General features: G+C 41.7%; 1 protein-coding gene across 5 annotated transcripts in view; it reads left to right on the top strand.

Moving 5' to 3' along the window:
- The first annotated feature begins 507 nt into the window (after positions 1–507).
- Setdb1 (SET domain bifurcated histone lysine methyltransferase 1) overlaps positions 508–19,580 on the top strand; it is a 36,978-nt gene continuing 17,905 nt past the window's right edge. For 2 of the 5 annotated variants that reach the window (XM_051199103.1, XM_051199104.1), the window contains exons 1-8: positions 508–530; positions 677–945; positions 2,801–2,952; positions 14,787–14,821; positions 16,089–16,188; positions 16,844–16,969; positions 17,132–17,333; positions 17,953–18,026. In XM_051199103.1, the coding sequence (XP_051055060.1) occupies positions 686–945; positions 2,801–2,952; positions 14,787–14,821; positions 16,089–16,188; positions 16,844–16,969; positions 17,132–17,333; positions 17,953–18,026 (949 nt within the window). In that variant the 5' untranslated portion in view covers positions 508–530; positions 677–685. Of the gene's footprint in view, positions 531–676; positions 946–2,800; positions 2,953–14,786; positions 14,822–15,893; positions 15,945–16,088; positions 16,189–16,669; positions 16,753–16,843; positions 16,970–17,131; positions 17,334–17,952; positions 18,027–19,580 lie in introns of those variants that run through there. The other 3 variants (XM_051199106.1, XM_051199105.1, XM_051199107.1) reach the window with 3 other exon arrangements.

Genomic DNA, 19,580 nt, shown 5'->3' with positions numbered 1-19,580 from the left:
AGCGGGCCGGGGCTGCTGCTGCCCTTGGCGGCGGGACCCGTGCGCGCTGATGGCAGGGGGTGTTAGTGTCGCCTCTGCGGCGGGCTTGGCCGCGTTCGTGGGAAAGAGCTTGCACTTCTGCCTTTCCGTTCTTCTTCCTTCCTTCCTGCTGGACGTAGACTCCGGGGCCTGCCTGGTGCAGCAGAGACCCCCTTCCCCTGGGCGGCATCCCCCTGCCTGCCTGGTCGTAGGAATTGCTTTCCACGGGGAAGCAAAGTAACGTGAGAGAAAAAAGGGCAAAAGAACCCAAGATGCGATTAGTTGATTACGGAGCAGCAGTGTCCGGTGGACGTGGGACTTCAGGTTAGACACAGTGTAGAGACAAGTTCGTCTTACTAATAAAGACACACAGAAATACCTTCTTCCTTTGTAGATAAGCCCGCCTCAGTTTTCTGCAACATTGTTTTGGGTAGCTCCCAGTTGCAGATTGGTGTTGTCCAAGCTCTCTGAGCTGTTAGTTGTGACTCAGGTCCGTTGGTCTGCGTGAGGAGGTGAGTTTCCCCAGAAAATCTCCCGGTGAAGGAGGGGAGAGAACAGACTGTGAATAAGAGCTTGCGGGATAGGATTGCGTTTTACGACGAGGCTGAAATTGTGCGTGTGTTGATCTTAGAGTCATTTTAGTTCCTTGTTCTCACAGGGCAGAAGCATGTCCTCCCTCCCGGGGTGCATTAGTTTGGATGCAGCAACAGCTGCAGCTGACTCTGAAGACATTACTGAGCTGCAGCAGGCGGTGGTTGAAGAGCTGGGCATCTCTATGGAGGAACTTCGTCAATTCATTGATGAAGAGCTGGAGAAGATGGACTGTATACAGCAGCGCAAAAAGCAGCTAGCAGAGCTGGAGACGTGGGTGCTACAGAAGGAGTCTGAGGTGGCTTATGTGGACCAGCTCCTTGACGATGCGTCCAGGTGAGGGTTTGTGCAAGCAAAAGTGCATGTCCGTTTGCAGGCTTGTTACTGCGGTTCTTCATGGCAAAGCTCAGTCGTGTGGGACCTTACGCTTCCTCAGGGCTTGTTTTTGGTTTTGGCTTTTTGGGTGTTTCAAGACAGGGTTTCTCTGTGTAGCTTTGTAGACGAGGCTGGCCTGGAAGTGGCAGAGATCCACCTGCCTCCGCCTCTGCCTCCCGAGTGCTGGAACTAAAGGCAGGGCCGCCCCTGCCCGGCCTTCCTCATGGTGCAGAGTGCAGAGTTGCAGCATCCACTTGTACCTGTGTGTATGGTAGCTGGTGCATGGTCAGCAGTAGGGAGGTTAAAGGTTTGGGTCATTTGTCTTCCTCCTTGAGTGAACTTTGTTTCTTCAGTAAGATCTCCAGGAAGTGAAGGTTGTAGAGTTGATGTTTTCTGATTTTTGCTTTTTTGTTTGTTTGTTTGTTTGCATCCTGAGGGTGGGGTGGGGGATGTTTCAAGATAGGGTTTCTCTGTGTAATAGTAACAGTCTTGGCTGTTCAGGAACTCACTTTGCAGATCAGGCTGTCTTTGAACTCACAGAGATCTGCCTGCCTAAGCTTCCTGAGTGCTGGAACTAAAGGCATTTGCTAGACTACCCAGCTCTGTTTTTCTTTTTGTTGTGAGACAGAATCTCAGTGTTTAGTTTTAGCTGGCCTGAAACTTGCAGAGATCTGCCTATCACTGCCTGTCAGTGCTGCAGTCAAAGCGTCCCAGCTTTTGTTTGGTTGGTTTTTAGGGTCTCCCCAATACTAGAGTGTGGCCTTGAATTTGTTTTGTAGCTGAGCATGATCTCGGCCCTCCTGATCATTGTCTTTTGCATCCTGAGTGCTGGGATTATAGGTGTGGGTCAGCATGCCAGGACTATGTGTTGTGTTTGGGATAGCACCAAGGGTTAGGCAATCATTCTGCCAGTTGAGCTACATCCTCATCCTTTCAACTTGCTGTTTTTGACTGTGAAACATTAACAAATTCCAATCAGATTGTCACCACAACTTCAGATAACCAAGTAGACGTTGTTAGTATTGCACTTGGGAATTTTGAATTGTTGATGAACTAGTTGAAAACTGATGCCTCTATTCTTTTTGTTTTGTTTTTTGTTTTTGAGACAAAGTTTCCCTATGTAGCTTTGGCTGTCCTGGAACTCTTTCTGTAGTCCATGTTGGCCTCAGCAGAGGATAACTCACAGAGATTCCCCTACCTCTGCCTCCTGGGTACTGGCTGCCTTGGGACTCACTATATAGACCAGCCTGGCCTAGAACTCATAAAGATCCCCCTGCCTTTTCCCGGAGATTAAATTTGAAGGCCTGTGCCATCCTTCCTGTTGAATTTAAGCTATTATTCAAAACCTTATACTTAGTTCCCAAATCCCTATAGATAATTGGTGCCTGGTCTTCTGAATCCCAGCAGGTAGAAAGATACAACTCTGCCAAATTGTTTCTTGTAGAAACAAGAAATGTGATGGAAGAAAACATTCTAAATAGAGACTTTGGAACATGAAGGGCAAAGAGTCTATATTTAAATATATATATATATATATATATATATATATATATATATATATATATAATTCCTTGTTACTGTGTTATTGCTGTTTTTAAAGGTTTCTCACTCTTGTAGGCCTTGCTGGCCCTGACCTCACTGTATTGTCCAAGCTGACCTCAAATTTAGGCAGTTCTGGTACCTCAGACTCCTATGTACTAGAATTATAGATATAAGCTCCTGGGCATGGCACTGCATAAATGAATATAAATTCTAATGCTCGAATACCTTACTTTCTCCATTGGCTTTGATCTTTTCTAATGTGTTCCAATATTAGGGCAGTGATTAATTGTGAGTCTTTGGTGAAGGATTTCTACTCTAAGCTGGGACTGCAGTATCATGACAGTAGCTCCGAGGATGAAGCTTCCCAGCCTACAGAAATAATTGAGATTCCTGATGAAGACGATGATGTCCTCAGTATTGATTCAGGTAAATGATGAAGCGTTAGTTAGAAAATTCTTAGAATGGGCTGAGTGTGATGGCATGCACCTTTAGTCCCAGCACTGGAGGCAGAAGCAGGCAAATCTTTGTGAGTTCCTGAACAACAGAGCTAAAGAGGGAGAGTCTGTCTCATATAGACCCAAAAAAGAAAGCAAGCTGAATTATTAGAGTGCGAGCAGGTAGAACATAAGGAAGCATAGTGTCAACAATTCCTAATACCAAATTTCTGGGCATATTTATTATAGAAAAAAGCACATTCCCTATGTGCTGTATCCTGATTGCTTCCTTTTCCCATTTCAGATAAGGTATATTTATTTATTTTCTGTGTGTCTTGCCCCCGCGCGCGCCCCCCCCCCCCCGCCCCGGTTTATGTGTGATTTCCTGTGTCTTAATTTCTTTTTCATTACTATGATAAAATATTCTGACAAACTCAGTTAAAGGGGGCTTATTCTGATACACAGGGATTCACAGTGGCAGGAGCCTGGAGCATCTGGTCCCCTTGTATGTGAAGTGTGGAGACTGAGAGAATGCCTCATGCTGCTGCTCAGCTAGCTCTTTCTCTTTATGAAATATAGGGAATGATAACCACCCACAGCAGGCAGGTCTTTCCAGCTCTACACAATCAAAATAGTTCCCTGTTTAGCTTTCACAGAGTTCGATTTCAAATTTTGTCATTTTGACATTAATGGTCACATTATATGTGCACATATGCACATTTGGATGGGTATACGAGTATGTATGTAGGTGTGTATGCATGTAGAATTTATAGGTTTACAGCTTTCTTTCTTCACTTTATCATGGAGGCAGAGTTGTTGAACCTGGAGCTTGCCAAGTCTAGCATGTGTAGATAGCCAGCTTGCAATTGTGTCTCTGGCCTGTGAGTACTAGGATTACAGGTTTGGGCTCTGAGGATCCAAACTCCAGGACTTAGGTCTTATGATGCAAACACTTTATCCATTGAGCCATCTCTGTAGAATTTTTATTTTAAGATAGGGTTTTACTGTATCTCTGTGTTGTGGAACTCATTATGTAGAGCATATTAGTCTCAAACTTGTAACAATACTTCTGCTTTGTTTTGTTTTGTTTGGCTTGTTTAGTTTTTGTAGACAGAGTTTCTCTGTAGCTTTGACGCCTGTCCTGGATCTCATTCTGTAGACCTGGCTGGCCTCAGGGTCACAGAGATCCGCCTGTATCTGCCTCCTGAGTACTGGGATTAAAGATAGGAGCCACCACTGCTTGGCAGAATACTTCTGTTTTCTAAATGCTGTGATTACAGACATAGGCCAAGACACCAAATTTTTGCTGTGTCTTATGGCTTACCTTAATAGTAAATTCAGCATTTATTTGGATTCCTTAACAGTGTTTGTTTGCTTATTTGTTTTTAGTTGTTGTGGGTTTTTTCTTAAGCATGGTAGCTTTGTTTTTTTTTGGGTTTGTTTGTTTCCTTGTATGGATATTTCGCTTACAGGTATATATATCTACCATGTCTACTGTGTGTGTGTTCAATATCCTCAGAGGCTAGAAGAGGACATAGGATCCCCTGAAACTGGAGTCTTGCCTGGTTGTGAGGTTTCCTGTGGGTGCTGTAACTCAAACCTGTGTCTTCTGGTAGACCAGCTAGTTCTCCCAATTGCTGATCTATCTCCCCAGCCTTTTGTTGTTCTTTAATTTTTAAAAACTTTATCATATGTCTATTGGTGTTTCCCTACATGTTTGTGTGAAGGTGTCAGATATTGGCGTTACAGTTGTGAGCTGCCATGTGGGTACTGGGAATTGAACCCAGATCCTTTGGAAGAACAGTCAGTGCTCCTAACCACTGAGCCATCTCTCTAGCCCCCTTTTATTATTTTTTGAGATAGTCTCACTATATAGTCCTGGCTGTCTTAGAACTTGCTACATAGACCAGACTGACCACAAACTCAGAGAGAAACACCTCTCTTTGCCTCCTATGTGCTAGGGTTTCTGTTATGTGGGATTCCAGGAAGGTATTATTCACGTAACATAAAACGTATACATGTTAACTATATGATTTGAGTTTTAGTACATTTATGTAGTAATCCAAGTTTAGAAAATTTGTATCACTTCAAAATATTCCTTTTGCCTATTTACCTCAGTTTCCATGGTCATCCTTAACAACTACTGATCTTGCCTTCTATATACTTTTGTCACTTATAGATACACATATAATTAGAATCATGATGTGTGCATCCTGTCACTTAATTTTTTAAAATTAAAATCACTTTATTGTAAACACCATGCAAATAAAAATAATCTGCAGCTAGATTAACATAGCCCAGACCAAAAGTCTGTGTATGAACTTCTGTACAGTATGGACTAGTCATTCTGAAGCTGTGGAGCTTCGTTTTGGATTTTACACTTTGTTACTTTCTTTAGAGACAGGGTCTTCTCACTAGTAGCTCTGGCTGGCCTAGAAATCAGTATGTAGACAAAACTGGCCTCAACCTTAGAAATTTGACTACCTCTACCTTATGAATGCTGGGATTAAAGCCATGTGTGTTGTGCCTGGTCTCAGTTACACTTTTATGTACTTAAGACCACACAGACACTCTCAGTTGTACTTTTGTACACTTAAAACACACATACACAAAGCAAAAACCAAAAAGTTGGTGACAGAGTTCAAAGTAGAAAAAGTTAGCCTTAGCCATTTGTGGTGGTGCATGCCTTTAATCCTAGCACTTGGAGCAGGAGACTGAGGCAGGAGGATCTCTGAGTTAGAGACCAGCCTGTTCTACAAAGTGAGTTCCAGGACAGTCAGAGCTAAACAAGAAAGAAAAAGTTGGCCTTTCCTCTTCTGTGTCTTTTACATGCATTCCATTCTTCCTCATCACCCAATGTTACCCTTTCCTGTTTTCCTTTCTACATAGTATGCTATATGTATATGTACATTCACTTACATATATATGGGTATCCATTATAGGCTAAAATCCAAATATGAGGAAGAAATGTTTTTCTTCCTTTTCCGAGATTTAGTGACCTTGCTTAATACCCATTCTAAGTTTTCCATTTTCTTGAAATCCTTGTGATTTCATTTTTCTTTAGAGTTGAATTATGCTTACATATGTACTGGATTTTCATTATTCATTTGTTGATTTTTTTTTTTTTTCCCTGCTTGGTCAATAACTGTATTGTCATTATAAAAAAAAATCTTCATAGAAAATTACTTTCGAAGAAAAGAAAAAAAATTACTTTATCTTTCAGCAGCCTGTTCCTGAGTTGAGGAAACTTTCCCTCTTTTGAGCAACTCACTGGTTCTTGCGGGCAACAGACAATTCTGGACGGTTCCACTTCTCTTAATTTCTTTCTTGGACTTCTTCTAGGCTGGATCTGTCAGGTAGCAACATGAGCTTTATTATGCATCTCCTCCATTATGTCAGGAGTTACAATGTTCTTTATGAACTGATGCAACATTCTGACCCATTCTGTCTTCTGATGTACTTCTGCATTGAACTTGCTTTCACAGTTAGACTCAGGGAATAGTTTGGTATGGTGAGGGGTAGACACCTATTCACTGCTCCCTTCAGGGCCCCAAAACCTTTATTGACAGTTGTAGTTCAGGTAAGCAAGACCTGCATCTAAATAGCAAGTGAAGGCAACAAGCTGATCATCAATGCTTTTTACATTGTATTCATCTCCAGTCACCTCCACTTGGCTGTCATAGGTCTTGTCCATGCCAAACATATTGAGAAGCCTGCAGGCCAGCATAATTCATGTGCATATGCTGAACAGATTATCATATTTCCTTCTATGTGGGTTATGAAATCTGACAGATGATATCTGTTAGTTACATGGACTATCATCCTATATCTGGGTGAGTATATTGTGCTTATTTTGTCTTGGATCACCAATCCCTTCATTTTCCTGAGTTGAATAAGTCCATTTACATATGTATCAGATTTTCATGATTCAGTATTTTTTTTCCCCCCCTGTGGGGTTTTTGTTGTTGCTGTTGCTGCTTGGGATGTTTGTTTGTTTGGGTTTTTTTTTGTTTTCTTTTGTTGTTGTGTTTTTTTTTTTTTTTTTTTTTTTGATTTGGGTGTGTGCCCCCCCCCCCTCCCGGCAGGGTTTCTCAATAGCTATGGAGGCTGTCCTGGAGCTCGCTCTGTAGACCAGGCTGGCCTTGAACTCACAGAGATCTGGCTGTCTCTGCCTCCCAAGTTCTGGAATTAAAATTGTTCACCCCTGCTAGGTTGTTTTTATTTATTTATTTATTTATTTGACTGGCCTTGAAGTAACTTCATGGTGGGGAATTATTTTCAACTCCTGATCTTCCCACCTTTACCTCTACCTCCTAAGTACCAAGATCATAGGTGTTCATCACCAAACTATGTACATAAACATTTAATAGCTTTCTATTTATCTTTTGACAGTTTTATACCCCTCACTCCAAGTCTTAACTATCTTCCATACTATCAATAATTTTTCATTTTCTCAACTCTCTACTTTTCAACTTTTCATGCTTTGTTTTTTAACTTTTATTTTCTAATCCTCTGAGTTTAATTAGAGTTGTTTACACATACATGAATGTGTCATTCTTTGCTGAATCATGGGTGACTTACCAGTGGCTATATCCCTAAAGAAAAAATGTTCTCTGTAACGAGTACAGTTTTTCCGCCTGCCGCCTCCCGGTCTTGTCCCACCGCTGCCACGCCACCAGCCCCAAATAATACACAGAGACTCTGTATTTGGTACAATACTGTTGGCCCTGTTACTTGTTTCTTATCGGCTAGCTCTGCCTTTAATTATTAAGCCATTTCTGCTGATCTATGTATTTTTACATGGCCTTCTCTTACCGGGGAGGCGGCTGGCGTCCAGCTCTCTCCTGACTCTCCATCTTGACTCCTCCTTACTACTTCCTATTTCCTCCTTGTCTCCTAGTCCCTCCTATCTTCCTTTCCTATTGGCCAACAGTGCTTTATTATTAACCAGTATGAGAAACATATACAGAATGACATCTCCCATCATCTCCTCTTTTCTGTCTAAATAAAAAAGAAGCGTTTTAACCTTAACATAGCAAAATATATCACATAACAGTTATCAAATAATCACAGTTAACACTATTTAGTCCATTAACATTTAGCAAGATTTGAAGAAAATATTCCATCATCTATCCTATCTTTGTGTGTCTAAAGTAACTTATCTTTAATACTAAGGAAAACTATAACTATAACTATCTGTCTTCAACTCCTTCAAAGACCACAGAAGGATAATATATAAACTCTAGAAATGACAGAAACAACTCACTGCCTGGTCACCCGAAGTTCTTTTGTAATCTTTCATCTTTAGCCCATAGGCCATAGTGTGTCTGACAGACTCTCCAGTAAAGCAGAAAACTTTATACTGTCTTCTTGTATTGGCAGTTTGTCAGTCACTTTTCTCTGTGTCCTGCATACTGTCTCGAAGACTCTTCCATGAAGCAGGATCTCTGTAGCAATGTCCATCTTGAATCAGCAGTCACTTTTCTGTGGGTCCTGCATGTCCACTTTATACAGCATAAAGTCAAACAGTCCAGACAAGAGCAGTATCTTGTCCAAATGGCTAGTCTTGCCATATTGGAAGCAAACTTCATAATGCATTTCTTCGATGTCCATCTTCCTTTCTGGTGCGGGTGGTATTACCAGGAGCAATTATGTCTCATTGTCAAGTAAAACCCTAAATCATTTTAAATGCCATATTCTGTAGGTCTTTGAAAGGTTTGAAGAATGCCTATCCATCTCAAATATATGTCTGTATATCTAGAAATACTAACTAACTTAACTATAAGTTCTAACTATCATAGGTAACTATCTATAATCTGTACTACATTATACATTACATTTCTAACTGAGCTCAATAAACACAATACCTAAACAAGAGGAGAAATATACATATCACCTTATTGACCTTAAATTGTATCAATAAATGAAAATCCATTCCAAAACAAAGTATTCATATCTATACCATAATTCCCTTTTTACCTTTAAAAAGAATTGGCTGTGATCATTAACCATTTATAAGCAAATCCATTTAAATGAAAACAAACATTTATAAACGATATTTGGGAATTTGGGCGTCGTTCTTTCCAAACTACTTCCTGCTGATAGGGGCGCTGTCATGGGGATCCTAAGAAGTTGCAGAAATCTTGGCTGTAGTCTGCGAGGCTGCTTTGTCCAAGCTGTTTTGAATGTTGTATCACCAGCGACTCTGTTTTAGGGGGCCTGGCTTGATCAAACCACCTTTGTCTGGAAGGAATCCACAGCCCACAGCTTTTCATTTTCTGTGGAAACAAAAATAGAAATCTTTTTCCCCAGTAACTTGTCCTTGTACTTAAATGTTGGAGTCAAAGCATTTTTAAAATATATAAGTTGAATTAATCCAGCAGCATTTCCTTTATCAGTTGTTGTTTCCTCAGCAGTCAAACAATACAACGACAATATAATACCGTACAGTATACAAATTTTTTCCATCTGTGGCTTTTTATTATTCTGTTTCTTTTCTATTTTTTTGAGACAGGGTTTCTCCTTGTAACTCTTATCTGTCCTGGAATTTACTCTGCATACCAGGTTTACTTTGCAAATCACAGAGATCTGCTTGCCTCTGTCTCTCAAGTGCTGGGATTAAAGGCGTGTGCTACAACATCCAGTTCCTCTTTGTCTCTTTAAAACCATTTTTCTCCATGTCTACGTATATTTTAAAACACACTGTAAACCTTTAAAGGTTTTTCTTAATATGAATCTGTCTTACTGTAAATCTTTATCTTCGTCTGGCCACAAGTCTTTTATCTGGTAAACAACAAAATTGCTAAAATGAAAGTCATAGCTGTGTCAGCCACGGTTTACCAAAGATGGTGTCGGGTACTTTTACCGCCAGCACGGAAAGCTGTGCTCACCACCTTGGTCTGCGCTGCCACCCAGAAAGCATGCTGCCTGCTTGGAGATGTGGTCACTGCCATTGCCATCTCTCATACACACCAATAAATTGTTAGCAGAGTTATTTAAAAGCTGTGTGGTTTTTTGCCGATTATGCTGAGTCAGGAATCTTCCCTTAAAGGAGCCGCGTGAATATCTGCTTGTCTCTAGCAAGTCAGAGTCCAACCGAGAAAAATGCTGCTACCAAGAAACCTTGCTTGTCTCTGTTCTTTTGTTTCTAAAACCCTTTTTTAAGCTTTTGTTAAATTTTAAGTGGAAGTTCTTACAAGCCACGTGGGCGCCATTTGTAACGAGTACAGTTTTTCCGCCTGCCGCCTCCCGGTCTTGTCCCACCGCTGCCACGCCACCAGCCCCAAATAATACACAGAGACTCTGTATTTGGTACAATACTGTTGGCCCTGTTACTTGTTTCTTATCGGCTAGCTCTGCCTTTAATTATTAAGCCATTTCTGCTGATCTATGTATTTTTACATGGCCTTCTCTTACCGGGGAGGCGGCTGGCGTCCAGCTCTCTCCTGACTCTCCAGTTCTCCCTACCCCAGCAGCTTTTAACTATTATTCCTCAGGGAATTGTGGGGCTTGGTGCCCCCATTCTTGCCGGAATGTTGACTGACTTGATCTTGTATAGGTCTTGGGCAGGTGACCAGAACTGCTGTGAGTTGATGAGTCCAAGGGTCCTTCCTATCATGTCCAGAAGACAGCCTTTCCCAGCACGCCTACCCATCCCACCCCCTCTTCTGCAATGTTCTCGTGGGCTGATAGTGCTTATAGATGTCCTGTTTTGGACTGAACATTCATCAGTCACTTATTCTAAGTGCTTTGACCAGTTACCAGTCTCTGCATGAACTGATGCTCTGGCCAGATTGGGAATAAGACTGGGAATGGTTCATCCATTGCAGATGCTAATTATCATCAAGTCCCAGGACCCAGGTGGAAAACACCAGTTCCCTAGAGTTGCTCTACATTTGGACTCTTTCTAGTTTGGGCAAGTATAAATGATGCTGCTATGAACATTTTTGTTTAAATGTTTTTGTGAACAGTGTAGTAATTATATGCTTTGTTTATTAGGCAGAATTACTGTGGTTCTTCAGAGCAGTTATATCAGTTTACCATTCTCACGAGTGATGGGGAAGTAGCTCAGTGGTAGAACACTTGAGTGACACACATAACATCCTCACAGTTGAATTATGAGAATCCCTGTGTTTACCAGTGAATGTTGCTGACAAGGTTTGCAATTGTTTATTTTATTTTATTTTTCTGGAGACAATGACTCAGAGTCCAGGCAGAAGGATTACTGTAATGAGTCTTTCCTTGTCCTACCAACCGTCTCTCAAATAATGACACAAACTTATTAATTATGAAAGGTCAGCCTTAGCTTAGGCTTGTTCCTAACTAGCCATATTTATAACTTAAATTAACCTATTCCTGTTAATCTACATGTGCCATGTGGGTTTTACCTTTCCTGCATGTCCTGCTTCCTCTGCACCCAGCTGGTGATTGTCCATTCCTTTTCAGACTGTCCAGAAGTCCCACCTATACCTTCTGACTAGCTATTGGGTGTTTAGCTTTTTATTAAACCAATCACAGTGACATCTCTTTACAAGGTATGATCAGATATCTCACAACAGGTGATTAAGGTCAGCTTTGACAACATAGTTTCAGGATAGCCTTGGTGGCACAGTGAGGCCATCTCAAAAGCAAAGTCAAAATTCAAAAGATCTACTATTTCCTAGACTATAAAAAGAATTCTGTAGCATAACAATGAAAATACTTATTATTTTTATCTTTTTTTTTTTTTTTTTTTTTCCGAGACAGGGTTTCTCTGTAGCTTTGGAGCCTGTCCTGGAACTCACTGTGTAGACCAGGCTGGCCTTGAACTCACAGAGATCCTTCTGCCTCTGCCTCCTGAGTGCTGGGATTAAAGGCATGTGCTGCTGCTGCCACTGCCACCAAACTACCACCGACACCTGGCTAGTGAAAATGTTTTTATTTTCAAGTTTTTGGAGGCTGGATATGGAAGTACATGCCTCTTATCTCAGCATTTGGGAGGCAGAGGTAGGTGAATCTCTGAGTTTGAGGAAAGCCTAGTCTGCATAGCCAGCCAGGGCTACAAAGTGAGACCCTATCTCAAAAATGAGGATGGGCAGAGGCTTTTAGTAGCTATTTTGGAGTTCGTTTTGTTTGTTGTAGGAGTTGTTTATTCTAAGACAGGTTCTTCTGTAACCCAAGCAGACCTGAAACTTAATGTGTAGCTAAACATGATTTTAAATTCCTGATCTTTCTGTCTCTATTAAATGCTGAGATTGTACATGTGTGCCATAGCATCTGGCTTTCATAGATTTCTAAATGGTAATAAATACATGAGAAGATTTCTCAGTATCACTCTTCGTGGGGTGATGTGTAAGTCAAAACCACTTTTTTTTTTTTTTAAAGTTAATTTCTGTATTTATTTTGTGTGCATTGGTGTTTTACATGCATGTATGTCTGTGTGATGGTGCCAGATCCTCTGGGAATGGATTAGTCAGTTGTGAGCTGTCATGTGGGTGCCTAGAATTGAACCTCGGTCCTCTGAAAGAGAAGCCAGTGCTCATAACCTCTGAACCATCTCTCCAGCCCTCAAAAACCACTTTTGTTACATGCCTGTAATCAGCACTCAGGAAGTGACATGATAAAGATTGCACGGTCAAGACAAGCTTCCACTTACATAGTAAATGCCAGGACAGCCTGGTGCTTTACTCTCTTGTTGGACTTTCTTTGGACCTCCAGCTCCCAAAGAATGGCACAGAAACTGATATTTAATTATGAAAGCTTGGCCTTTAACTAGGTTTGTTCCAGCTAGCTCTTAAAACTTATTAACCTGTTTTTACTAGTCTATGTTCTGCCACCTTGCTCTTTACCTGTCCTCCAATTTGTACGTCGTACTCCCTCCATGTCTCATTGGCATCTCCTTCCTGTCCACCTAAATTCTAATCTTGAGTTCTCTCTCTCCTGTCTACTGCCTAACTGTTAACCATTCAGCTTTTCATTAAACCAGTCACAGCAACACATCTTCACACAGTGTAAACAGTTATCCTGCAGCAGCCTGGGTTACATGAAGACCCACTTTCAAAAAAAAAACAGACACAAAAGCATGCAAAGGTTCATTTTAGCATTATTCATAACTGCTAAAGAGTTGAAACAGATGAGTTGAGGAATGGGTCAACTGAATACATGGCGTCTGCTTACAGTGGATTCTATTCGGCTATAAAGCTATACTGACATGGCCTACAACTGATGGACCCATGTAGGCCACAGGTGAGACAGACTATATAGAGTTCTGGTTGCCTGGGTTTAGGGAAGTGGCGGAAAGGGAATGATGGGTAATGAGCATGGAGTTTCTTTTTGGACTGATGAAAATGTTCTGAAAGTAAGTACAATATGATAGTGTCACATTCTAATCAGTGGACTAAAATTCAGTAGGTCAGGTGGTGGTGGCGGCTCACGTCTTTAGTCCCAGCACTAGGGAGGCAGAGAGAGGCAGTCGGACCTCTCTGAGTTCTAGGCCAGCCTGGTCTACAGAGTGAGTTCCAGGACAGTTCAGGCTCCGCAGAGATACCCTGTATCGAAGGGGAAAAAAAAGGAAAGAAAGATTCAAATAGGTGATGACTACTTTAATTGTTATAGACTACCACCTGGCTCAGTACTTCATCCTGAGGTAAGCATGGGCAGGCATTTACTATTTTTATCTCCCCTATCACTATCCCTGGTCTCCAGTCCTAGAAATTGAGCCTAGGGACTCATATGTTACCAGAAAATGTGAACCCACCTGCAGTATCGTTTGGTTGGTTTGGGAGTTTAAAAGTTGGTTTTGCTCTTAGCAATTCTTTTTATTTATTTTTTCCACTTCATGTTAAAAAAAAAGTATCTGGGGCTGGAGATATGGCTCAGTGGTTAAGATCACTGGCTGCTCTATCAGAGGACCTAGGTTAAATTCCCAGCAACTACCTGGTGGCTCACAACTATCAATAATGAGATCTGGGGCTCTCTTCCATAGTATAGACATATAACATCAATAATAATAATAACTAAATCTTTTTTTTAAGATCTGGTGTCTGTCTATGTTTGGGAATGTGTATGTGAGTATAACTGAACTCAGCTCAGAAGAGGCCACCAGGTTCTCTGAAATGTAGTGACAAGTGTAAGCTGCTGATGTGGGTACTAGGTACCAAACCTGGGTCCTGTAAAAGCAGACCTTTTAACCACTGAGCTGTCTCTCTAATTCCTGGCTTTTAGTTTTTTTGGTTGTTTGGCTTGGTATGGTTTGGTGTTTTGACTCATTATGTGCTCTTGGTATGCAGCTCAGAGTGTAAACTAGCCTCCTGCCCTACCTTACTTTTTACTTTGAGACTGGGTCTGAATTGCACAGGCTGGCCTAACTCTTGTTCTATAGCCACAGTGGGTGCCATGTTTCTTCCTCAGTCTCTCAAGTAGTTGGGTTGGTAGGGTTTGTCACCAAGCCCTGCTCTCTTCAACATTTTCATATATGTATTTATTTAGAGCTTTTTTGTTTTCCTTAGTGATGCTGGAGTTTGAACCCAGGGCTATATACATGCTATGCAAGCACTCTACCATTGAGCCACATCCCCAGACTTGTTTTGTTGAGGCAGTATCCTTCTGTGTAGCACTGGCTATTCTGGAACTCAATCTGTAAACCAGCCTGGCCACAAACTCATAGAGATCCACCTGCATCTCTTGTAACTAAAAATGTTCTCCACTACCACCCTGCCATCCCAGACTTTTATATTGCTTTTATCAATTATGTTTTCCTATTTATAACTTGAGTTCATTCATTTATTGTTTCATGGAAAATTCCAGTACCCACATCTGTATACTCATTGAAGTTCTTTTATTCCATAGGTGATGCTGGGAGCAGAACTCCAAAAGACCAGAAGGTTAGTTGGGTTGATTATAGAAAGTTAAGAAACATGAAATTGGCTGGGTGCAGGTGGTGCTCACCTTTAATACCAGCACTCAGAAAGCAGAGGTATGGGTATCTCTGTGAGTTCAAGGCTAACTTAGTCTACATTGTGAGTTCCAGGACAGCCAGGGCTGAGTAAAGAGATCCTGTTGAAAAAAACCAAAATAATAACAGAAAACAACACCCTTAATCTTGGCTCTGAGGAGGCAGAGACAAGTGGAAAGGTGGATCTCAATGGATTTGAGGTCAGCCTGGTCTACATAGGGAGTTCCAGGACAGTGAGCCTCTGTCTCAAAAACTTTAGTAATAGTAACACTAATAATAAGTAATCTTGTGGCTAGAATATGGCTCTGTGTAAGAGCGCTCACTGCTCTTGCAGAGGACCAGGGTTAAGTTCTCAGCACCCTCATGATCTCTTATAACCACCATGCCTCTAACTTCAGGGGATCTAATGTCCTGAGTTCACCAAGCACATAAATACAGGCAAAACACTAGTACACATAAATAAGTTTGAAACAGATTTTTTTAATTTGGTGCAATGCTTGCCTAGCTTGCAGGAAGCCTTGGGTTAGTTATAGTACTGCCCCTTCAGATTTGTCTTGTTGCATGCCTATAATCCCAGCACTCAAGACATGAAGGCAGAAAGACCATAAGTCCATGGTCATCCTCATCTACTTCATAAGTTCTTGACAGGCCTGCACTATAGTTGACCCTATCTGTTTTGTTTTGTTTGAGACAAGGTTTCTCTGTATAGTCCTTGTTGTCCTGGGACTCAATCTGTAAACCAGGCTGGCCTTGAACTCGGATTCACCTGACTCTACCTCCCAAGTGCTGGGATTTAAAAGGTGTGAGACACTACCACCCGACTCAGGTGGCACTGCCTATAAAAATAGAAGAAGCAGCATTTGAAAGTGGGGATAATTTTGGTCTGAGCATACAGTTTAGTCTCAACGTATTCACCGTGTAGTAGGCGCCATAAGTTAACAAGTTGTCTTATAGATAATTGCAAGAAAACAGAAAAATTGAGAAGTTGCTTCTTACCACAGCTCCACATATAATTGAATTTGTTTTGATTGTTGAAGACAAGTTCTTCCCAGGTGTTGTATTCTTTTTCTGTTTTATTTTTATTTATTTATTTTTGCGGCATCATGTTAGGCAAGTGCTGTTTCACTGAGTCCCTGGCATTGTGTCCTAACTCCTAACAGCTGCATCCCTCCCCATCCCTGTCTATCGTCCTACAGCTCCGAGAAGCTATGGCTGCCTTAAGAAAATCAGCTCAAGATGTCCAGAAGTTCATGGATGCTGTCAACAAGAAAAGCAGTTCCCAGGATCTACATAAAGGTTAGTGTTGAGGAGTTGGTAAGTCCTTTCTGAAATGTTACTGACAATCAGCTTTGCATCTCAAAATCCTGTTCTAACTGTCAGTTTTCTTTTAATATGTTTTTATGTGCACAGTCAGTCTGAGATTGTTTGATGGGGTGACTCAACTGTTAATTGTGGTTACTATTAGCTCTGTGAAATTATAAGGAGTTAGCGATAGCCAGTTGTGGTGCCACATGCTGGTAGGATATGCCGAAGGGTACCCTTAGGCATGTGAGGATGCTCTGTGTTCAGTGTGGTGTTTCTCTTGTTAGCCGTCTTGTGTTTCTGCCTTTGTCCAAGAGTTCAGCAAAAGTGGCTACAGGTCAAGGAATGATGCCTCAGCTCCCTTTATTTCTGCACTGCCTTCCTTGTTTGCTTTGATAGGTCTTCTATATCCTAGGCCTGCCTTGAGCTTCATAGTTTGCTGAGGATGACCTGAAACTTGTGGTCCTCCTGCCTTCCCTGCCTGGGATTTTAGACATTAAATACTCTGCCAGGTGTGTGCAGTACTTAGATTGAAATTCAGGGCTTTGTGCATGCTAGGTAAGCACTCTCCCAGCTGAGCTGCATCCCCATCCTACCATACTGCCTTCTTGACCTTTCCTTTCACTCTTCATACCAACTCTGTCTCTAGGAACCTTGGGTCAGATGTCTGGAGAACTGAGCAAAGATGGGGACCTGATAGTCAGCATGCGGATTCTGGGCAAGAAGAGGACTAAGACATGGCACAAAGGCACCCTTATTGCCATCCAGACTGTTGGTATGTTTAAGTAGAGGAAGGACTAAGGGAAGGAAGCCTGTGGGACTCGGTTGCTGGTCCTTCCCCAAAGCCTTTCCTTTTGTCCACTGCATTGCACCCAGGACTCACGGTGTGTGACTGTTATTGTTTGTTTTGTTTTAATTTTGTTTTTCTTTTCCCCAGGGCTAGGAAAGAAATACAAAGTGAAATTTGACAACAAAGGAAAGAGTCTGCTGTCTGGCAACCATATTGCCTATGATTACCACCCTCCTGCTGACAAGCTGTTTGTGGGCAGTCGAGTGGTGGCCAAATACAAAGATGGAAATCAGGTCTGGCTTTATGCTGGCATTGTAGCTGAGACCCCCAACGTCAAGAACAAGCTCAGGTACCTGGACAGGAGTGTAGATTGTAGGGGAGTAGGAGCTGGTAGCACAGCACCACTCTTCATACTGTAGCCAAGATTTCACTGTCAGCTTTTGTGTCCTCAGTCCCTTGTGATCAGAGACTCTTCCTCTTTTCCCGTGTCATATCTTTTTCTTTCTTCCTTCCTTTTTTCCTTCCTTCCTTTCTTTTTTAAAGACAACATGTCTGTACATAGCTCAGACTATCATCATACTTCTTGTACATCCTAGGTTGATCTCAAATTCACAAGCCTCCTGCCTCTGTCTCTTTAAGTGCTGAGATTGGAGAAATGTATCATATGCAATCTTGACTGGCCTGGAACCCACTATATAGACAGGCTGGCATGGAACTCATAAGAGTTCTCTTGCCTCTGCTTCCTGAGTCCTGAGATTAAAGGTGTGTGCCACCGTGCCTAGAAGATAAAAATATTTCAGAAAGGTGGGAGGATTTTTAGTTGGGATAAGTGAAAGTCTGTGTGGGTGTAAATGAAAGCAGACTGTTATGGTCTGTGATTCAGAGAATAGAAAGTATGGTAAAATATTGTCTGTGATAAAACTTCTGTATAACCCCCACATCTTTCTTTGTTTACTTTTCCCCTGCAGATTTCTGATTTTCTTTGATGATGGTTATGCCTCCTATGTCACTCAGTCAGAACTGTATCCCATTTGCCGACCATGTAAGTGTCTTTGGACTCTTCCTCAACTCTCTTTTTGTTTTTTGTTTGTTTTTCGAGACGGGACTTCTCTGTATTGCCTTGGAGCCTCTCCTGGAACTTGCTCTGTAGACCAGGTTGGCCTCAAACTCAATGAGGTCCGCCTACCTCTGCCTACTGTGCTCTGGGACCAAAGGTGTGCACCACCAACATCTGGCTTCTCTTCATCCTCTTCTACTTTGTCTTCTTTTAAGATGGCCAAATGCAAAGGCTGAATTTTGTTGTGGTGTCATGGTGTTGCAGTTTTCAGATACAGCATTGTTGGCTATCTTATATATAGGTCTGTAGTGAGATATTCACCTTGTCTGCCCCTGTGGCATAGACCACGCCCATTGGGGGTAGAGACAGGGCTGGATGTGTCCTGGGGGAACTAAGTCTGAGGAGGGGGCTCGGAGAGCTCTCTCTCTTGTTTGCAGCACAGGGACAGGTGCACATCCGGAGGCATCCTTGGGACCAGGAACCTGCTGGTGTTCATCTGTCTATGTTATGAGTTATTTCTCCCTGAATTTACATTCTATTCGGCCTATTTGTTTCTCTTGATCCTTATTAAACATCAATATAGGTCTTTGTAGCCAGAGTGGTCACTAGAAGATTCTGTTGATGTACTCTGATTTCATTTGTAAGGCACTTACATTTGAAGAAGTCTGCTCTCATGTTTCTTATTTTTGTTAATGTTATCTGCATAGTGCTTACTGTAGAAGCTGTGTGTGCACATATACGTGTGCACAGGCCAGAAGGCAACTTTGGGTGTTACTCTTCAGGTTCTGTTTACCTTCTTTGGCTTTCTTGTTAATGTTGTATTTTATTTGTATGTATGTTTTGCTTGCATATATATGGCTGTATGCATTTGAATCCTCTGGGAATGGAGTTAGAGCTGGTTCTGAGCTCACATGTGAGTTCTAGCAATTGAATTGGCACTGGCATTTTAAGTGCACATGCCCATGGAATGTTTTTTATGTATATTCTAGGAGTCACACTCAGGTCTTCATGGTTGTAAAGTGGGCATATTACAAATTGTGCTATCTCTCCATCCTTCTTAACTCTTTTTATTTTACTTATTTTTTGAGACAAGATTTCTCTGTGTCATCCTGACTGTCCTGGTAGTGTCTGTAGTAGAACAGATTAACCTTGAACCTACAACAATCTACCTCCCACACTTAACTTATTTTTAATCTCTGTGTGTTGTACCTGTGCACTCATCCATTGAGGCCAGGTGTGAAGACATCCCTATGTCTTCTATTACTCTCTTCCTTATTGCCTTGAAATAAGATCTCTTACTGAAACAGAAACTTAACGTTTTGGGTAGGCTGGCTGACCAGAGCACTCCCAGGTTATACCTGTATCTACTCCCTAAAGTTGGAGTTACAGGTGCTTATGACTTTTTCACATGAGTGTTGAGGATTCATATTCAAGTTCACACATTGCATAGCAAGAGTTCTTACCCACTGAGGTATTTCCCCAGACTCAAATTGTTTTTACTTGCAGGAGAATCCATTTCTGCTAATCATTGTTAACATG

The sequence above is a fragment of the Phodopus roborovskii genome, unplaced genomic scaffold (genome assembly GCF_943737965.1).
Source record: "Phodopus roborovskii unplaced genomic scaffold, PHOROB, whole genome shotgun sequence".
Taxonomy (NCBI): domain Eukaryota; kingdom Metazoa; phylum Chordata; class Mammalia; order Rodentia; family Cricetidae; genus Phodopus; species Phodopus roborovskii.
Note: the sequence above shows the minus strand (reverse complement) of the source record. Positions and strands in the feature narration are given on the sequence as shown.